Source organism: Notolepis coatsorum (genome assembly GCF_963971535.1).
Source record: "Notolepis coatsorum genome assembly, chromosome: 8".
NCBI lineage: Eukaryota > Metazoa > Chordata > Actinopteri > Aulopiformes > Paralepididae > Notolepis > Notolepis coatsorum.
This window is the reverse complement of record NC_140172.1, coordinates 130,756,233-130,777,408: the sequence shown is the minus strand read 5'-3', so window position 1 is coordinate 130,777,408 and position 21,176 is coordinate 130,756,233. Positions and strand designations below refer to the sequence as shown.

The following is a 21,176-nucleotide window of genomic DNA, read 5'->3' as shown; positions in this document are numbered from 1 at the left end:
ACCACAACACAAGTACTGTGATGAGCTGTGTCTTTGCCCATTTCCGCATCGAACAGCCTGCAAACTACCTGGCGTTCTATCGCCCTGCTCTAAGACAAACTCTAACCTTAACCAACTTTGAAAGAGTGCCTAAGCTTAACCGTCGAAATAACTTGCCGTCATGCTCTAAGACAAACTCTAACCTTAACCAACTTCGAAGAGTAACTAAGCCTAACCAGTGTAGAATCTGGCGTCGGCCAATCAGAGAGCGTCTCCGAGAAATGCGGCTACGGAAAGTATAGACGCTGCTTGCTTAGATGATATAGATCGCTTGAAAACGCGCCCGGCTTCCATCATATTACATCATATTTCAACGCACAGTGCGTTACGTGCGTTGACCTATTTGATTGGCTGCGAGGATACAGCGATGAAACCAGTGCACGCCCTGCTGTGCGCGATATGTCTCGCCCCGGCCTGAGAGGTAGTTACTAGTGACTTCCTGTGAATGAAAAACTATTATTTATATTTGATATATTAACGTTATATTGTGCATTGGAAACACAAACATACTTAAAATGAGTAAATATTATTCATTTTAAACATGTTTATTTTATTTCTAGGGCTCTAAAAATAAAAGAAAATAAAAATTCTTCTTCTTCTCTCTTTTAACCAGGGAGGGCGGCGCTCTAACGCCCACTATCGGCCGGCCGCCACTGCTCTCTACCTCTCTCTACCACTCTCTACCTCTCTACCTTAATCAGCTGCTCCCAGAGCTTCCCCACACCTGACTCTGCATCTGTAATTAGAGAGGATAATAGAGAGAGAGTAGACAGGCAGGCATAGGGTGTGACATCTCTCTCTACCTCTCTGTACCACTCTCTTCCTCTCTCTACCTCTCTACCTCTCTCTACCTCACTCTACCACTCTCTTCCTCACTCTACCTCTCTACCTCTCTCTACCTCTCTCTACCACTCTCTACCTCTCTCTACCACTCTCTACCTCTCTTTACCTCACTCTACTTCTCTCTTCCTCTCTACCTCTCTCTTCCTCTCTCTACCTCTCTCTACCACTCTCTACCTCTCTCTACCACTCTCTTCCTCTCTACCTCTCTCTTCCTCTCTCTTCCTCTCTTTGCCTCACTCTACCTCTCTCTACCACTCTCTACCTCTCTCTACCTCTCTCTACCACTCTCTTCCTCTCTACCTCTCTCTTCCTCTCTCTACCTCTCTCTATGTCTCTCTTTCCCCGTACCTTTTTATCAGCCCCTGTTGTCTCCTTCTGTCTCCCAGGCTGATGTTGGGGTTCATGGGAGTGACGGCTTTCTTATCCATGTGGATCAGCAACACGGCCACGACCGCCATGATGGTCCCCATCGTACAGGCTGTACTGGAGCAGCTCAACAGGCCCAGGGACGGCGAGAGCACCCCCACCGGCCAGGATAATGGTATGATCCTATACCAAACCACGCAAGACGATCAGGAGAAAGACGCCATCAGCCTACAGGACGATGGGTCTACCCCCGAGGAGAATGGTACGATCTTGCTTTCAAAAACCTAAAACATACAGTATATGGGAACAAACTTCCCTGGTACATCAAAGTGCATGGTATGGATGATGATGATAATGATGATGATGATGATGATGATGATGATGATGATGATGATGATGATGATTATGATGATGATGATGATGATGATGATGATGATAATGATGATGATGATGATGATGATGATGATGATGATGATGATGATGATGATGATGATGATGATGATGATGATGATGATGGTAAATTTAACCCTTCTATTGTGTTAGGGTCAAATACGATAATAAGATATGTAATGAATATCCTCCTGGTTGTTCCTGTCTCCTCTGTGTGCAGCGGCATCGCCCCCGGTGGAGATGAAGTGCCAGATGGGGCTCGAGGAGCCGAGCGGGGAGGAAGAGGAGGATGAGGAGGAGAGGTCGAGGATGTGCAAAGGCCTGACGCTGTGTGTGTGTTATGCTGCCAGCATCGGTGGCACCGCCACCCTCACCGGCACCGGGCCCAACCTGGTCCTCACAGGGCAGATGAGCCAGTGAGTACATACACACTGACAACACTGCACTTTAGATTCGATTACATCAGATTAGATCAGATTAGATCAGATCAGGTTAGATTAGATTAGATTAGATCAAATAAGATTCAATTAGATTTGATTCGATTTGATTAGTTTAGATTAGATTAGATTATTTGATTCTATTCAAATTTATTGTCATTATACAGCACAAGTACAGTACAACGAAAAGAAGTTTGGCATCCAACCAGAGTGCAAATGTAACAGTAATAGTGCAATAGTAATATTACTATGTGGTATGAACCTTATTACAGTACATTGGCCTACATTGCACTTCTATTATCATACATTTATACAAAAGATTTCTGCACTTTTTGCTGCATCGTTTTAAATTTGTCGTTTCCCCTCCCTGACGCTTATTAGACGCGCAGACCTAGCACCTCTATAACCGGGTTGGTTTATTTGTTTGTCTGTGTGCGCAGGCCAGACCGTTCGTTTGGCTTCCAACAGTTGGCCAAGCTGCGAGGTGGGATTCCTCGTCCTCCGCTCCAACACTGAGCACCTATAAAGATCCACCAATCACCAACAATAGCTTTGTACAGAAACAGATGCCAATGCAAGTCATGTTCAAGTTTCTTTAATAGTTGTCATACAGAAGTACAGAATACTTTCATACAAAATGCTTCTTACTGTTACGCTCCAGAGACTGTGCTAGACAAGATAGTATCAAATAACATAGTATAGCATGTAATTTAGAAGTAGAAAATGAGGTCACAGTGTTCAGTATAGACATATGTACAATGTTCGATGCAGAATAGACGTAACTGAGTTACCATATAATATACAATACTATGCAGTGTACTAATGTACAGTACTATATAGTGCAAAGCAGAAATGGGATGAGGTACAATTTAGGTACAATTTACAGTAAGGTGTACGAGTTGTAGTGCAATCCTTCATCAATAAATATAAAGTGTGGGGAGTGGGTGCTACAGTGTGTTTGTTTAAAGTGGGTGTGTGCTATAAAGTGTGTGGAGTGGGTGCTACAGTGTGTTTGTTTAAAGTGAGTGTGTGCGTGTGGATGTGTGTGCTATGTGCGTTTGATGGTTGTTGTTGTGTAGTGTTCATTGTTCGTTTAGCAGCCTGATGGCCTGGGGATAGAAGCTTCTTCTGAGTCTTTCTGTGCTCGCCTTGAGACTCCGGTATCGCTTGCCTGACCGCAGCAGTTCAAAGAGGCAGTTGTTCGGGTGACTGGAGTCTTTAATGATTCTCTTAGCCTTGCCCCTGCAACGCTTGTTGTAAATGTTCTGGAGGGTGGGGAGCCCCCCTCCAATTGTGCGTTCGGCTGAACGTGTCACTCTTTGTAGTCTGCTTCGGTCTTGTGCAGTGCTATTCCCAAACCAGGAGGTGATGTTGCCAGTCAAGATGCTCTCTATTGTACATGAGTAGAAGTTCTTAAGGATCTTCTGACTGACTTGGAACTTCCTTAGTCGCCTGAGGAAGTAGAGGCGTTGTCGTGCCTTCTTCACAACACTGTCAATGTGTGTGGTCCATGTCAAGTCCTCGGATATGTAGGCTCCGAGGTACTTAAAGCTGTTGACTCTCTCAACCGGTGCCCCGTCGATGCTGAGGGGGCTGTAGTCCTTGACCCCCGACCTCCTGAAGTCCACAATCATCTCCTTTGTTTTGCTGACGTTCAGGGAGAGGCTGTTTTCCGTCTCACTCTTTATCCTTATTCTCACTTATTCTCACCCTTCTCCCGCTCTGCCCCCCCTCCAAGGATTTTCCCTGAGAGCGGTGATGTCATCAACTTTGCTTCCTGGTTTGCCTTTGCCTTCCCCACCATGCTGCTGACTCTGACCCTGGCCTGGTTCTGGCTGCAGTTTGTGTTCATCGGTTGCAAGTGAGTGATCTTTTTAAACCTTACTAAAAGGTAAGGTTACTACTCACAATGTAATCCACTACAAATGTGTATCTCCGTGAACATGTAATCATTAATATAATCCAGTGGGATAATCAAATTCACTATTAAAATGTATGTAATCTGATTACCCTTAACTCAATGGAGGCCAAACCCGAGATAAGTCGGGTTAACTCGCCAGCGGCTGGGCGCCAGACCCGAGATTTCTCGGGTTTTGGTTGTTTATTCCTTTATTCAATTGTATTCATTATTCATCCAGGGACCTTGGTGTTACCATAGGGAATGAGTCTGAGGTCGCCAAAGTGCAATACCGGCCACATCCAGCTAGATGGCGGTATTGAGCACCCTTTGTAACCTTGTATCTTGGCCTGTGTAACGGCCAAATGTCTCCGGTCTCACTTTTCCTTGTCGGGCGATTGGAGCGGTTCTCCCGGTTCCATTGAAGCGCGTCAAATATCCCAGATTCCATATGTTGTGGTGGGTTATGCCGTGGACCAAATGGACATCGGATGTACCAGATGGCGATCAAACAATTGGAATATTATTTTTGGAATACTCCCAATCACAGGTAAGGACTATCTGACGTAAATTTTAGCTTGATCCTGCAATGCTTTTATACCGATCGGGCTGATAAGCGTTTTTAGTGTTCAATACGAATGCCGTTACTGCCAATCAAATAATCAGAAACGACCCCCTCCTTTCATGCATTCATGATGGAACATAATACCTATGATATAGATTTTATTTCGGAATAATAGCGTGTACAGGCAAGAAACGGCAACGTCTATAGTAGAATTGACGTATAAGGCTATAACTCAGCATTTCGGGAATTACCCCAGACCGCTCTAAAACCATACTTATATTCACCACGGTATAACACGGGAACGTATGGATGGAAACATTTATTCTTTTTCACATATTGAACGATAGATAGGTGATGTCAAATGGGCCATAGTATTGTATCCATAGCTATAATATAGAATATAGTTATAGCTCTACAAACAAGGTGACGCACTCCTATCTTTTAAAGCGTGGCCTTGCTATGACGGGCTCTGTCTAATAGCTGGCGCCCAATGAGTTAATTACTACAGACTGTAATTCCAAATAGTATTACTGTAAACGGGGGTTAACCTCTTAACCCACTGTATACATTTAAAGGTGCTATAGATAACTAGAAAAATACTAGAAAGATATTTGCAATAATTTGGACTAAAAATCTTTTATATATTTTTTCTTATATCTTTACTTTTGTTGTTTATATTGTCCATATGTTTTTATATACACCGTGGGAATGGGTGGAACGTAATTTCAACTTTCTGTATGTCTTGCACAAATAGAAAATTGACAATAAAGTTGACTTTGACTTGACTTTTGACTTTTGGTCCTAAATTAATGTTGCAGGCTTGTATCCCCTCCTTACTTCCCATTCCCCTATGTGGAATGCACCTGATTGGATAAATGCTGGTGCTCTAGTGCGACATCTAGTGGCAGAATGTTAACCTTTAACCTATATGCAATATTATCACACCCTCCCGAAAATTAGCTTTTTGTGTTGCTTTTCACGGGATACCAAACTTGTGCATGCGGTCATCACTGTTCCTGAGTGAATAGCTGTCTGAATGTCTAAACAACAACAACAGGGACGGCAGCGGAGGGCGGCCAGTTTAGAGGTTAACAAAGAGAAATTCTGGTGGGTCAAACACCTGATTAGCAGCCTTGTCCACTGCCTTCCATCCAGCTTGAGGCGTACGTGGGGCTGCGGTTCCACCAAGACGGTGAAGGAGCGAGCAGCGTACCACGTGATCAGAGAGGAGTACCGGCGCCTGGGGCCCATGTCCTACGCTGAGGTCAACGTCCTAGCCCTCTTCATCCTCCTGGTGGCGCTGTGGTTCACGAGAGACCCGGGCTTCATCGACGGATGGGCCATGCACATCTTCAACACCAAGAAGAAGTACGTAGCACCATGTGTTTGCACACAAAAAGCAGGCAGTATTAGCATCTATATGGTTGTATGGATGATAGACGTAGATGATTTATACTGTAGATGATTTAGCTGCTTGCAAGGACTGCATGTCACTATACGGGAAATGTGTGCCACACACACACACATGCGTACACGTGCGTGTGCATACTTACAATATGATGAATTTAACACATGCTTTACATGCATAGCGTTATTGTATTGATAATAGTACGTTCAGATTGACAACAGAGAGAAATAATATCTCCGTTTTACTCACGTCAGTTTGACCATTAGACAATAAACTAGCAAAACTGGCATGAAGACATGTTAGAGAGTTTAGTCTCAGCAGTGGACAAAAATGGAACCATTTCCAAATGTAACTTATTGAATATCTAGCAGTCTATTGTAGGGCTGACCTCGACTAGTCGAATAGTCGACTAATCGATCGAAAAGGAGCCGTAGTCGACTGCCAATCTCTCAGTCGATTATTTAAATGTTTTGTATCATTCCATTTGGGCTGTGGGGGGTGCTTAGTGTCTGATTTAAGATTTAACTTAAATCAGACATTAAGCACCCCCCACAGCCCAAATCAGCCCAAAATAACTGAAATCAGACATTAAGCACCCCCACAGCCCAAATCAGCCCAAAATAACTGAAATCAGACATTAAGCACCCCCACAGCCCAAATGGAATGATAAAAAAAAGGAATGCTCTTCTTGGTTCCGTCACTGCAAACAAGCCCTCCGAGCTGCTGCTCTCACCCAGCACATGTTTAGAAGTAGCCGAGTGCCGTTTTAAAATGTGCTAAATGCAACATTCACAAGTGTGATCCTGTAATTGGCTTAATTGGTGATTTTATTCACCTTTTCAATTTACACATATCAGCTCAACACATTATTGTAAATGAATTCCCGTTCATTCACCTAGCTTCCAGTGAATACCTACATGAAAAAAGCATCTACCAAATAGCACATTCTCTGAGTGATCTGAGGAAATATTCTCTGAGTAATATTTGACCAAGTAATTTTTGTTCTTTAACCAGCGGCTTTGCTACAGGACAGGAAAAAAAAGACTCACAATGAACGATAAAAACGAATTAACTGGAACACCAAAAGCAGGATAGAAAACCAATAGATTCCAAAGGTGGAAAGACAAACAGATTAAATATATCAGAGAACAACAGTCCAATACATGTGGACTGAACTCTGATAGCGCACACAAACAGAGAAGTGCACACAATTGCATCCATGAAGAAACACCTCCACGTTCAGCCCTGTGTTAAATCAGTCACAAATGTTTTATTTAAAGCGGCAATGCTGATTTTATTTTGCACATGCATCCAAAAACGCAATGGTTTTGCACACATTAATTTAGTTTGACAGTTATTGAGAGTAAATGAGTTTGAATATGGCCACCAGTGATGTCACCAAGGGCATTGAATCCTTGTATTGTGTTAATTATTATTATTATTTCTTTATTTATTTTATTTAACGTTTATTCAACCAGGTAAGTCATTAAAAACGTATTTACAATAGCGACCTGGCAAAAGGCACAGCCTTTTGAGGGATAGGGGGCAGGGGGTAAAAGAAATACAAAGTTAAAACGGAACAAGATTAAAACAAGTTAAAACATGGTAAGACAAACAGAGCGAAACAAAACAGCCACAGCAGGCAGGAAGATACAGGTGCTAGTTTAGGAGCAGTTGCAGGTGTCAGTATAAATGTCCATGATAGTTTCCTTAACTCATTCACGGCCATTAGCTTTCGCCATCTGCACTATTTGGTGTCAGCGTTAATGACCATTTTAGCAATGTTTGCAGACCCATCGTGTGTTCTGTATTATAGCTATGGAGACAATAGTATGGCTCATTTTACAGGCATTGTTCATAGTCCATTACTGACTAATCAGCTCATTTCTACACACTGTAGTTTGTTACACGCTAAACATTGCCCCATTTCCGGAATAATCCAGTATTTTTCCATAGATGGCGAGATATGACACATTATATGCAATAAGCCCAAATCGTTCTGGTTTATCCCCTGAAGCCCCAAATACTCCCAAATCAAAGGTATATACAGGGCTTGACATTAACACCTGACCACTGGCCAAATGCTGGTAGAATTCGGCTGTGGCCGGTAACTCTGTCATTCTACTGGCCACAGTGGCCGGTGACTTTTTTTCTATGAAAAAAAACATTGTAGTCTACAAAAGGCATCGGCAATAATTAAGTCAATCCAAGTGATACTACATAATACTACAACTCCCACAACAATTTGGAAAAGTGCATTACCGGCCAGATCCTGGTAGTGGTGCTGTCTTGAGAATAGAGTACTCCTTGTTTTCAGACCAGATGTAAAAAAAAATTCATTCAGGCCTACTTTTTCTGCGTGAAGCTATGCCTTCATCAGATCGCATGGAATACCTTTTGCGACGCCGAATTCAGTATGCAGTAAAGGAATATAGCATCAGCCAATGGACATATCGATCTACCAGATGGCGATCAATAACTGGGAAATCCTTTTTGGGATCCAACCGGCCACAGATAAGAACGATTTCATGCTGATCAGGCCTTGTTAGCATAGCCAACCAGCCGATGAATGAATGAAAACTTTATTTAACAGATTGCAGAATGGGTACAATACAGTATGGCTCAATACACACAATTGTTAAGGGGATGCAGACCAGAGAAAGACGTTTGTCTTGTTTACATCAGGGTCCCCCATTTTCAATTTATAGTGACATTTATGACATACACAACATACATGACATCATGACATCATGACACATCAGTGTATGATGCTACAATAACGAATGCCATTATGGGTAATCAATAATCAGAAACAACGTCCCCTGCCCCCCCCCCCCCCCCTCTCATGCATTCATGGTGGAACATGATACCGATCATATGCATTTTGATTTTAAACCTATTCATCATCACGCTATAAAATGGGAACGTATTGATGAAAAAATTATTTAGTGGTGATTTTTGGCTGGTGAAAATGCTGAGTGGCTAGTGACTTTGGAAAACCACTAGCCACAGTGGCTAGTGAGCCAAAAAGTGTATGTCAAGCCCTGGGTATATACCATGTACATGTTACGATGGGTGGAACGTTTAGATGGCATGACGGTGGTAGAGGTGAGTAGAACCCAAATGCAGACTTAGACACGAGGAGAGGCAGTGGAGGGTGAGAGAGATGAGGCACGAGTCGAGGTTGTAAATAACCAGCTTTACTGAACGTAGAAAACTATTAAGGCTTGGCAGAAAACAAAAGCGAACTTCAAACTCGAAAACAAACCTCAGCAATGCTGGAAAACGTGGGCAAACAATACATGAACAGACTCACAGGGAAATACAGGAAGCTTCACGGGACGTACACAAAGTAGACAGCACACAGGAACAAGGGTAACAAAAGTAATGACCCAGCAAAGACTGCTGGGCAGACAACACTTAAATACACAGACTAATTAGAGACATGAGGGTGATTAGTAAATTAGACACAGCTGAGGTAATGACTAAACAGAAAACATAACAGGGTTAATATACAGAAACATGACAAGACCAAACAGGACATAGATACAACACAAGGGAGACAAAACTAAATTAGACAATGGGGCACAGCACAGACAACAGATGAACACACAACAGATTGGTGAGAATCACATGGAACAAATGAATAAATAAGGATATGAGCTGCACCACCTGAATTAGTCCATTAGGTGGCGCAGCACCGTGGGGAATGTTACATGTACATATCTGTCTTCACAAAATTATCAAGGGGGGGGGGTCATTTTAACTCAAAACTGTGATCGTGTTTGTCGAGCATGTTTTACGTCCGGTAAAACACAAAACTGTGATAGTTACAAAAACATGTTTCAGGTTCGGTAAACTAGGAATAAGAGATAAGGTATAGAATATACCTTACCTTAGCCAGAAGGTATTCCAAAAAGAATAATTCCAAGTGATCGCATCGCCATCGCGATTACCAGTGTATATGTCTATACTCGTTTATATGGGAAATACGCTTCAGGAATAAAAATTTCGAGGCGATCGTTGTGTGTCTCTGTTCAGGCAGGAGGAGGAGCCCTTGCAAAAAAAAGAAAAGAAAGGAAAACGTGTATCCACACCAAGTAGGGGTGTAATGGTACTCAGAAGCCACGGTTCGGTACGTACCTCGGTATTGGTGTCACGGTTGGGTACGATTTCGGTACCACAGGAAACAAATATTCATAATTATTATTATATATTTATTATTATTATAATTATTATTATTAAATAGAATGATATTTTATAGGCTTGCCGTGGTAGTCAGTGATACTGGTGTCATTCTGTGTTCAGGCATCCATTGAGTAAATTAACTGCAACTTTAACTTATTATTAACTTATGCAACAACTTAGTTTCAGTTTCACTTGTAAGAGAGGATTTAACTTCATGTGAAGCCGAGACTGAAGAAGACTAGAGAACAGATGACATGATACACAACAATGGCAGAGGATTTATCAATATTTTGGATTTAAACACAGTAGCAGCAACTGGAGAGGAGCTCAGATGATCAGTCCAAAAGTATGTAGTGATTTTATTTTTTTGATGATCAGCTGCGACTGAGAAAGTCCACGGAGAAAGTCGGCGTGTGTGTTCGCGATGCGCGCGCGTGTGTGTGTCTTTCCATTGGTTACCATTATTGGGCACAATAATAATAATTGTTTAATAATTTGTTTTAGGGACACCTAGGCTGTGTAGTAAACGGGAGTGGAGGAGGGAAGAGCCAAGTGCAGAGTGTCAGTGCGCGTTTTTTTCATCATCTACATTTGGCAATACATGCTTAATATTCAACGTTAAAGATCAATGTAAGCCAGTGTAAAGTAAAGTAATGATATTGAGGATAGATTTGTAAAAAAAAATGCATCTAGTGGTATGAGACGTATTCTTCGTATGGCTGAGCGTACCGCACCGTGAAGCCCATACCGCAAATTTGCGGGACAAATACACGTACCGTTACACCCTTAACACCAAGCCACTCCAGTTCAAAGGTAGGCAATACTGCCACCTGGTGATATCCGATCGTCATTGCAATTCCAACGTAGGTAGATGAATCATAGACACCTAGATGGCTCCGGCTGACCGGATAGAACGGGGATCAAAGGAAAATATCAAAGGATCAAAACCTGAGTATACTTTTGGGGCTCAAAATCTCACCTTGGAATCGGGTGATGGGTTAGGGTTCAAGCTCTGCCCCCAAAAAGTAGTTGTATTCGGAGGATTCTATCTGACACATGGAAATGTGATCGATGTGAAATTATGTTGCACCATTTTTGCCGGATGTGTCCACAAATGTTTTATTTATTTAAGTTGCGGTAGAAATACTCTCATTAGTAATGTATTCAAGTATTAAAGTATTCGGTGGAATGAACTTCCCACCACAGTCAGGACAGTTGAAACCCGTCCAATCTTCATGCCATCGACTAGAAACACACTTCTTCAATCAATATCTAAGTAGTAATAATAGTAATAATAAGTAATAATAACTACTAACCACCATCTTTTTCTATTATGCACTCTACTACTAAGGAATATACTATAATAATAACGCATGGAGAGATAACCCGACTATACTCGGGTATGGTCGTGAAAGAGTTAAAAGCTGATTTGGAGATGAAATTGTCAAATATTTGTCTTTTTTGTAAATTGTTCCAGTCTGTTGGTATGGCAGACTGAAATACTGACCAATTACTGAGTGTGTTTTGTGGATTTTCAAAATTAATTATGGCTCCGTGAAATGATGTAGATGAAAGAATAGCAATCCCTATTGCAATTCTTGTTTCATAGAACATCTTTTCATTGAGCTGTAATTAACACAACACACACACACACACACACACACACACACATTATCACCCATTGTCAGACACACACACACACACAACCCTACAGTGTTACAGTTGTCGACTACATACAGATGTTGATACAACTACTAGGCTACCTCTATGGCTCTGAATTGTAACTCAAGTTAGACATTATGATGTTCCGGACCTTTGCTTGAGGAATTTCTCTCTAACCGGCCCTCTTTGAATTTGTATTGAATACCCCTGGTCTACGCTGTTGACCTTTGACCTTTCATTGTGAAGAAGGTGAGGAAGAAGTGTTTCTCTTTGAGAGAATGTTTTATGGAACAGTGAAGGAGCTTTAACCCTTTCACTACCACACTACAAAGGGTTTACACTTTCACTACCACACTACAGACGGTTAACCCTTTCACTACCACACTACAGACGGTTAACCCTTTCACTACCACACTACAGATGGTTAACCCTTTCACTACCACACTACAGAAGGTTAACCTACCACACTACAAAAAGGTTAACCCTTTTCACTACTACACTACAGACGGTTAACCATCTGTAGTATGGTAGTGAAAGGGTTAACCTTCTATGGTGTGGTAGTGAAAGGGTTAAAAGGTCAACACTGTAGACTCACAGGATACCATGTCATTTCCATCAGATATGGTGAGTTTTGAGTATCTACAAGGTGATGAAGGTACATTTTCAGGTAACTGGAATCCCATGGAAGTGATAAATGGGCACACAATGGCTACCGAATATCTCTATGAGAGACAAACATGGGCAACATGGTCGATATACGTATGACCGGTCAAAAACAAGAATGACATGGAACCGATATTGATTTATTTTTCTTGTCATGTTAACCTCATGTGTGAACACGTCATTCATTACCACATTAAAACAAACAATGTTATTTCAGCTCATATTCGCAGTGTTTGGAAAAACAACTTTAGGCTCTATGTTACAAGAGATCCTGTGACCTTTCCATTCATTTTCAAGACCACTGCGGAGCATAAAAGGGCACTTCACCAAAAAACAATGCCAATTAATTTAGCACATAATCTCACAAGTAGCACAAGGCTCTAAACTATTTTGTACACACAGTTATTGAGAGTTAATGTGTGAATATGGCTACCAGTGATATTTATTGCCAGTTTTTACATTTACATTTACATTTAGTCATTTAACTGGAGGGGTTATAAATAATAAGTACTCTAATAATAAATGTTATTTTCTAATTTCAAGTCAAATAAGGGCTGCATTAAAAAATCAAATACATAACAGTGAGCTTTGTAAAAATTTGCATCTTAAAATAAAATGCTTAATTTGAGAAATTTTTTATAAAAAGTGTAGCTTGAGTTTCCCTTCCTTTTTTGTTAACTGGACAGTGAATGAATGTCAGGATTCTGGTGGATCGATTATATTGTGCTCTTAGATTGTTTATTTTGTGTGTAGACGGCAAAAACAGAGCTTTTATTCAAGATTGGACAGACTCACATGTTCATTCTTCCCATAGACACATCATTATGTTCAGAGACCGTGGTGATTATTGAAAGTGGCAATGTGAAGCAACACTGAGACAAAGCACACATCTTTTGAGAAAACATACCCACTCAAATTCAAATTGGAAGCGGATACAGACCACTAGCCTAGCTGTTGGGACAAAAACACCTTTCTCAGAGTTTTAAGACAGGCTTGTGATTGAGGGCGGCTACGTGGCGTAGTGGGCAAGGCGCTCGCCACGAATGCGGAGACGCTGGGATTGCCTGTTCGATCCCAGCGCTCCACATTGCTTTCAGTTTAGCTGGTCGTCCGTACTAATACACATTGGCCGTATTAGGGGGTGGGAAACTGATGGGTGGGGATCGGGCGTTGTGGACAGCGACTCCTACAGGTCGGTTGGTGCGCCTGCGCAGTAGAATCAGGAAGTGTCGGGGGCAGCGTGAGCCTCCCACGCGTTACTCCTCACCACTGAGAGATCGAGCTGCGCAGGTGAAAAGATGCGACTGCTGTTACCTCAAGTACCGGAGGGGACTTGTGCTATGACTTAGTCCACATTGCAGCCGGCTTGTGGGAGGCAAGAGACAGCGTTCGTGACAGGGGAGGGTTGAATTGGACGATACGAAATTGGGATGGGAGAAAATATAGAAAATGGGAGAAAAAGTGGATAAAAAAAAAGACAGGCTTGTGATCCATATCCGCTTCCATAAATGTGTGCTAGGCTAGGCTAGCTTGCAGCCGAATAGCTTTCAACTGAAAGGAGAAGAAATTGGTATCTATCATCTTGTTTGATTTCCTTCTTAAAGGAGCAATAGGCGGCTGTTGATTTTGGGCAGAACTTAAAAAAAATTCCCTCAGGATAAGCCATGCCACGCTAGGTAACTAGCAGGCAGCGATGTGTGAGCAGCAGGCCTTTGTGTACACGCTAGGTAACTAGCAGGCAGCGATGTGTGAGCAGCAGGCCTTTGTGTACACGCTAGGTAACTACACGCAACGCAACTGTTATGCGCATAACAAGCACGCGTGTCACTAGAGGGTTTGATAGACAGCTCGCTCGTTCCAATCGTTTGATTGGATGTTGTTGTTTTAGCTTCTGCCCCTTACCGGAATGACAGATTATTTTCATTGCTCTGTCAAACATGAATGGAAGAGCAAATCAGGACATACAAATCAATACTGGTGGCAAACACAGGTGTTCCATTTAACCAGGTCATGTGACACATCTGTGAGTTTTATGAATGGGGGTATCGCCTTGGAATCGGGTGATGGGTTAGGGTTCAAGCTCCGCCCCCAAAAAGTTGTTGTATTCGGAGCATTCTATCTGACACATGGAAATGTGATCGATGTGAAATTGTGTTGCACCATTTTTGCCGGATGTGTTCACTCCACAAATGTTTTATTTATTTAAGTTGCCGTAGAAATACTCTCATTAGTAATGTATTCATGTACAAGTATTAAAGTATTCGTGGAATGAACTTCCCACCACAGTCAGGACAGTTGAAACCCGCCCAATCTTCTGCCATCGACCAGAAACACACTTCTTCAATCAATATCTGATTTAATAATAACTTATTATTATAGTATATTCCTTAGTAGTAGAGTCTACTACTAAGGAATATACTATAATAATAATAATAATTCATTTATTTTGTATAGCGCTTTTCAATGACCCAAAGTCACATAATATACTATGCATATATTACTACCCACTATGCTAATCTGTCTATACTACTATGCACTCAGGACTGTAGCACTCAAGTTCAACACTGTTTAATGAACTTACTCTTACAGTAGCTGCCAGAGTTGTACCCTTCCTGCTGACTTGTTGTACAGAACTTGTAAGTTGCTTTGGATAAAAGTGTCAGCTAAATGACTAAAATGTAAACATTTAAATGTATTTGCAACTAAATGTTCTCTACTTAAGTATCATTTTCAATATGAATCCCCATCGTTAGCATAAATAATCTTTCCATCTTCAGTGTAATAGCTTAACCTCTATAGCTGTTAAGGATAACTTCAGACCGTTGGCTATGTTAATTTCCTGTTTCAGTGTTTGCTAATATAATGTTGCATAGCCAGAGTTTTCTCAAGGTCTATGGTAGGTCTAGGGAACACAAACACAAAGGTTGGTTCGAAAAGGTCACCATGCTACTAATGTACAAACTGAGTCGGAGCACTGGTGCTAAACTAACCAAAGGTACCGTTTCCAGAGGCAGAGTGTGTGTGTGTGTGTGTGTGTGTGTGTGTGTGTGTGTGTGTGTGTGTGTGTGTGTGTGTGTGTGTGTGTGTGTGTGTGTGTGTGTGTGTGTGTGTGTGTGTGTGTGTGTGTGTGTGTGTGTGTGTGTGTGTGTGTGTGTGTGTGTGTGTGTGTGTGTGTGTGTGTGTGTGTGTGTGTGTGTGTGTGTGTGTGTGTGTGTGTGTGTGTGTGTGTGTGTGTGCATTGAGTGTATATATACTATATATATGTGCATAGACTGATGGAACAATATCATCCCACTGGTCCTCTCACATGACATGAAGTGATACTGACAGAGAACACACTGAGCACGTCTGTCACGACGGCCAAAGGTGGCAGAGGTGTTGTCATTGGGCCTCATTCAATAAGCGATATAAGAACAGATTTCGTTCTTAACTAGCATTTCCTCTTATTTTGTTCTTACCTGGGATTCGGCAGTTTTCTTAATGTTGCTTTTCTCTCAGGCAAGACCAAATTCTAAGAGTGGTCGAGAGCACTCTTACCCAGATAAGAAACTCTTACCCCGATGAGAAACATTTTAAAAAGCCTACCATTCCTAATAATAATAATACATCAGATTTATATAGCGCTTTTCCTAATGCTCAAAGACATTTTACAAAACAAACAATACAATACAATACAGTTTTACTATATACAATAAAAAATATATATAAAAAGGTGAGAGAGGAAGGAGTTCATGGGTTGAAAGCAAACCATTGGTCAATTGCCCCCAAATACCCCCAAATACCCCCAAATACGGCTTTATAAACCCAGAACTTTTCAATAATAATAATAATTATTATTATTATAACTTATTGCGTTCTGAAATGGATTATATATTGCTGTTAGAACAGTTAGATGCTGGCTGCCCAGGCGTACGTGTAGCCGCTCTCGTATTGCCATCTCTGCGTTGTGTTACAGTTCGACCCCTGTTAAGGGATTGCCCTGAGCGAGTCTCGAACCCCGGTCTCCCACGCCGCGGGCGACATCGCAGACCACTATACCAAGAGGTGCATTCACTTCTTGGTAACATGTCTGTATTAGGGCTGACCCCTATTAATCGATTAGTCGACTAATCGGTCGAAAGGGGCCGTAGTCGACTGGCCAACCTCTTAGTCGAATATAATTCAATAATTTTTTTTTTTTTTTATATAATTTTTTTCAAAAGAAAAGAGGCATAGAAGCGTGGCTAACGCTAATGGCACGCATACCAGAGGCTAACTGCCTACGAAAACAGGCACAGAGGCACTGAAAGAGGATTTCACCCATCTAATGAACACACTATACTAGACAAATATCAAGATGTATCCATCAGTGGACCAATTGCATGCTTTTGCAGAGGACAAGAAGCCTTCAGTCGACTCCTTCAGACATTAAGCACCCCCCACAGCCCAAATGGAATGATAAAAAAAAATAAAAAATTTAAATATTATATATATATATATATATATATATATATCTTTTTTTTAAGTCGACCAATAGTCGACTAACGGCATATTTTGGCCAATCCTAGTCGACCATCCAAATCCTTAGTCGGGGACAGCCCTAGTCTGTATGCCTTTTAACACTTTGAGTGCCAGCAGGGGGCGCACGATTTAGCACTTGAGTGCCAGCGCTGTAGTCAATGGGAGGGCGAGCACATTTGCGAACGCATAAACTATATCTTAAATTATGGCTATGTGTCTAATACGCCTGTCGCTTATCAATGACTTGCTTGCAGTCAACATGTACAAAACGTATTGTTTTTTCATCGGTACATTTCCGTTTTATACCATTTTGAAAAACGCTCGTTTTTGGAAATTTCCAGAAAATAATAAATATTCTGTGATAAACGCCCTTTAGTGGAATACACAAAAAACGAAATTTTTCGGCCTATTTATGAATAGTTTTCAAATAAACGCTAGATTATCGATAGTATAATGTGTACTTATGCACGCTAGAGAAGTGGGCTGAAAAATCAATTATCCATTTCCTGATCAGCACACACACACACACACACACACACATACACATATAGGGGACACGTTGATATATATGTGAAAAAAAAACTGATTACCCCAAGACTGGTCAAAAAGATTCCTTACCTCAGTTGTTCTCCAAAAAGATTATTCCAATTCCTGATCGCCATTCCAAATATCGATCGCGTTTATTCCACACTGTTCTGAGGGACCACAATGACTGCAATCGGCTCGGGTTACATGCCTGATAAGTAAAATGTGGATTCCGGATTTTCTTTTCCCCATGCATTTTCATTCAGTCCAATCCAATGGGTGCATTACCATCCGGGAGACGATAGGGGGCGGTATTTTTCCTGTTCGAGCTCAAAGCCAGTCCCAATGGTAACGTGAGGCTAGATTGATGAAAAATGTATGGAAATCGCTAATAAAAGAATAACGATTAAATAACGAGATTTCTCGTTGTTGGCACTCAATGTATGGCATGAAATAATGAGATTTCTCGTGGCTGGCACTCAAAGTGTTAAGGGGCAGTGAGTTTAACTTGCACTACCGCTAACGTCCACAGTCACTTCACAACACTTGAAGTCCATTGTGACTGTGGATATACTCGCGGTACCTCTGTTACACTCACCGCCCTAAACTCACTCCACCCAGGGCATCCGGGTCACGGCACCACTGTAGCCGCTCTCGTATTGCCATCTCTGCGTTGTGTTACAGTTCGACCCCTGTTAAGGGATTGCCCTGAGCGAGTCTCGAATCCCGGACTCCCGTGCCACAGGCGACATTGCAGACCACTATACCAAGAGGTGAATTCACTTCTTGGTAACGTGTCTGTATGCCTTTTAAGGGGGAGTGAGTTTAACTTGCAGTACCGCTAACGTCCACAGTCACTTCACAACACTTGAAGTCCATCGTGACTGTGGATATACTCGCGGTACCTCCGTTATATACGCGTAGAACGCATATTTACAACATCTCCTCTCCTCCCCCCTCTCCTCTCCTCTCTTCTCTTCTCTGCTCCACAACTACAAGTTCTGAGCGCACTTGGTTTTAGCCACAGGGACCTTTCAGAGAGAGATGACAGGTGACAGATCCCGTATTTCCCAACCTACTGCGCGATTGGTTCTTGACAAGCGTGCAGTCGTTCAGTATTGACAAAGCCTACTTTGCTGGAACGATTTATTTCGCACTATACAGTACGTATACGTATAAGTACAAGTATAAGTCATCATTTATTTGTCATCAGATTAACACACACACACACATGCGATGAGCGACCCACAGGAACACACACACACATGCACTGAGTCGCGAGACGTGTTGGGGTGTAAAAAGTACCCAGAAATTATACTTAAGTGAAAGTATGGGTACTGTCTCAAAATCTGACTCAAGTAAAAGTCAAAGTATCTGGCTAAAAACACACTTGAGTAAAAGTCAAAAAGTCCTACTTTTAAATATACTTAAGTACTAAAAAGTTCAAGTAAAAAAATGTTTGAAAGGGATAGACCAGGGGTCTCATTCCATCGTGGGCCAAGTTTTCATTTTAACTACACATTGCACCAGGTGAGTTAGTTGAAGAGGTGAGCCAATTAGTGAAATCATCAGCTGGTGTTTAGGCATGGCTGGAATGAAACCAAGCATACACTGGAATGTGTTCTGCGATAGACAATGTTGAAATGAAAGAACAGAGGACACTTTTTTTGCATAAAAATGATGCACTTCTCCATTGAAGGTAAACTAACATGGATGGCATTCACATCACAGCATGAATAATATCACAATATTAAAGACTGAATACTGTAGTATCCTGAATAATATGACAATATTAAAAACAGAATGGTGTATCCTGAATAATATCACAATATTAAAGGCAGAATATTGGAGTACCCTGAATAATATCACAATATTAAAGACAGAATACTGGAGTACCCTGAATAATATCACAATATTAAAGACATAATACTGGAGTACCCTGAATAATATCACAATATTAAAGACAGAATACTGGATTATCCTGAATAATATCACAATATTAAAGACAGAATACTGGAGTACCCTGAATAATATTACAATATTAAAGACAGAATACTGGAGTACCCTGAATAATATCACAATATTAAAGACAGAATACTGGAGTACACTGAATAATATCAAAATATTAACCACAGCATAATGCAGATTTTCTACTCCAAGTGAATGTCGTTTAAGGCACTGGCCAAAACATTGAAAGTATGGGAGCCCTTCAGTCTTCTGCAGGCAAGTGCAACAGAACGCCTTTCAAAGCTTTCAGTGTCGATCCAGTGAGTGGTTACCCCAATGAAACTTCTTCGTCGGGCTGTCCAGCAATCTGTTGTTGTCGCGATCCATTCAACTTCACTCATAGCAGCAGTGACTTTCTCTTTCATGGTTTGAGCAGCTTTGCTGATCTTCGAGCGGCCAGTGAGCCTCGTAATGACGTTAGTGCTTGGTCGCAAACCATTTATCAGGTTTTTGAATGATGGCAACTCAACAACACTATAAGGTTGGAGTCCTTGAACTCTGTGAAGCGCTCTGGGTCTCATGAAGAGCGCTATATAAATCCAAGTCATTATTATTATTATTATTATTATTATGTATTTTTTATGTATATAGGGCCATGGATGCTCGTCTTGTCCGTCCACGCTGTCGCCGACCGTTTCGTCCTCTTCATCACTCATTGTGGCCATCTTCTATGGCTTGTCACTCTGACTGTCTATTCTTCTGATAACAGGTGTTTAATCAAAGATCCCCGCTTTCTAGTCTTGCTCAAGGACCAATCAGCATGGGTATGGGCGGGTTCATTTTACATTGAGGGGGATTTGATTGGCTGTTTACCTGCGGTCGCAGGATTAATAACGTTAACGTTAGTTTGGCGAGATAAACAATTCAAATATACTAATTAAAATGGTTGGACCTGCGAGATTTGTACTTTGTACTTTGTAGGTCTGCATTTTAAATGTAAGGTGTAAAAAGTATGTTTTTTTTTCTCTGAAATGTAATGGAGTAAAAGTACAAAGTATACAAACCTAATAATACTTGAGTAAAGTACAAATCCCCCAAAACAGTACTTAAGTATTGTAACGAAGTACAATTACTCAAGTACTTTACACCCCTGCGTGTGTGTGTGTGTTTGTGTGTGTGTGTCATTTTGAGATCAGTCGCAAATCGCTCCCTGTTGAATTGACCAGATGCCGAAACTCTGCTGTTTTACACACGCCTCATTCGCCTTATAAGGAGATGGCGGGCGTGTCTGTATGCAAATGTATTGAGCGCGAACACGCATTCGAATTTAAGAATGAGTGGGATTCATCATGCAACAGACCTGGGTAAGAAAAGACTTGGACGTTAAGAACGGCTTGATGAATGTGGTGGTGGCTTTTCTTATTGTTCTCTTAACAGACAGGTAAGCAAGAATATAAGAAAAATAATAAGAGAGTATTGTTGAATGAGGCCGATTGACTTTGGAAATATCATGCATTTATTGAACTTACCATGCATTTATCTGTGTTGTCTTTTTAACACATTATTATTTTATCTCGATCATCTTGTTTTCATAATCATTGGAAGCCAAAATCATAATTGAAAATAAAATGTGATTAATCACCCAGCCCTAAAGCCCTTTTTTCTTTTTGCAGTTGTAAAGTTACTCCTACTCATTTGGAGTGTAAATGTGATATATCACTCAAAAGGACTTCATGTACTATATAT

General features: G+C 41.3%; 1 protein-coding gene across 1 annotated transcript in view; it reads left to right on the top strand.

Moving 5' to 3' along the window:
- The window catches only part of LOC311232836 (Na(+)/citrate cotransporter-like), a gene marked incomplete at its 3' end in the record, with an annotated part of 45,636 nt that overhangs the window by 13,540 nt on the left and 10,920 nt on the right, over positions 1-21,176 (top strand). The window contains exons 4-7 of the mRNA XM_084319656.1: positions 1,269-1,423; positions 1,859-2,054; positions 3,814-3,936; positions 5,693-5,905. Coding sequence (XP_084175782.1) covers positions 1,269-1,423; positions 1,859-2,054; positions 3,814-3,936; positions 5,693-5,905 — 687 coding nt within the window. The remainder of the gene's footprint in view (positions 1-1,268; positions 1,424-1,858; positions 2,055-3,813; positions 3,937-5,692; positions 5,906-21,176) is intronic.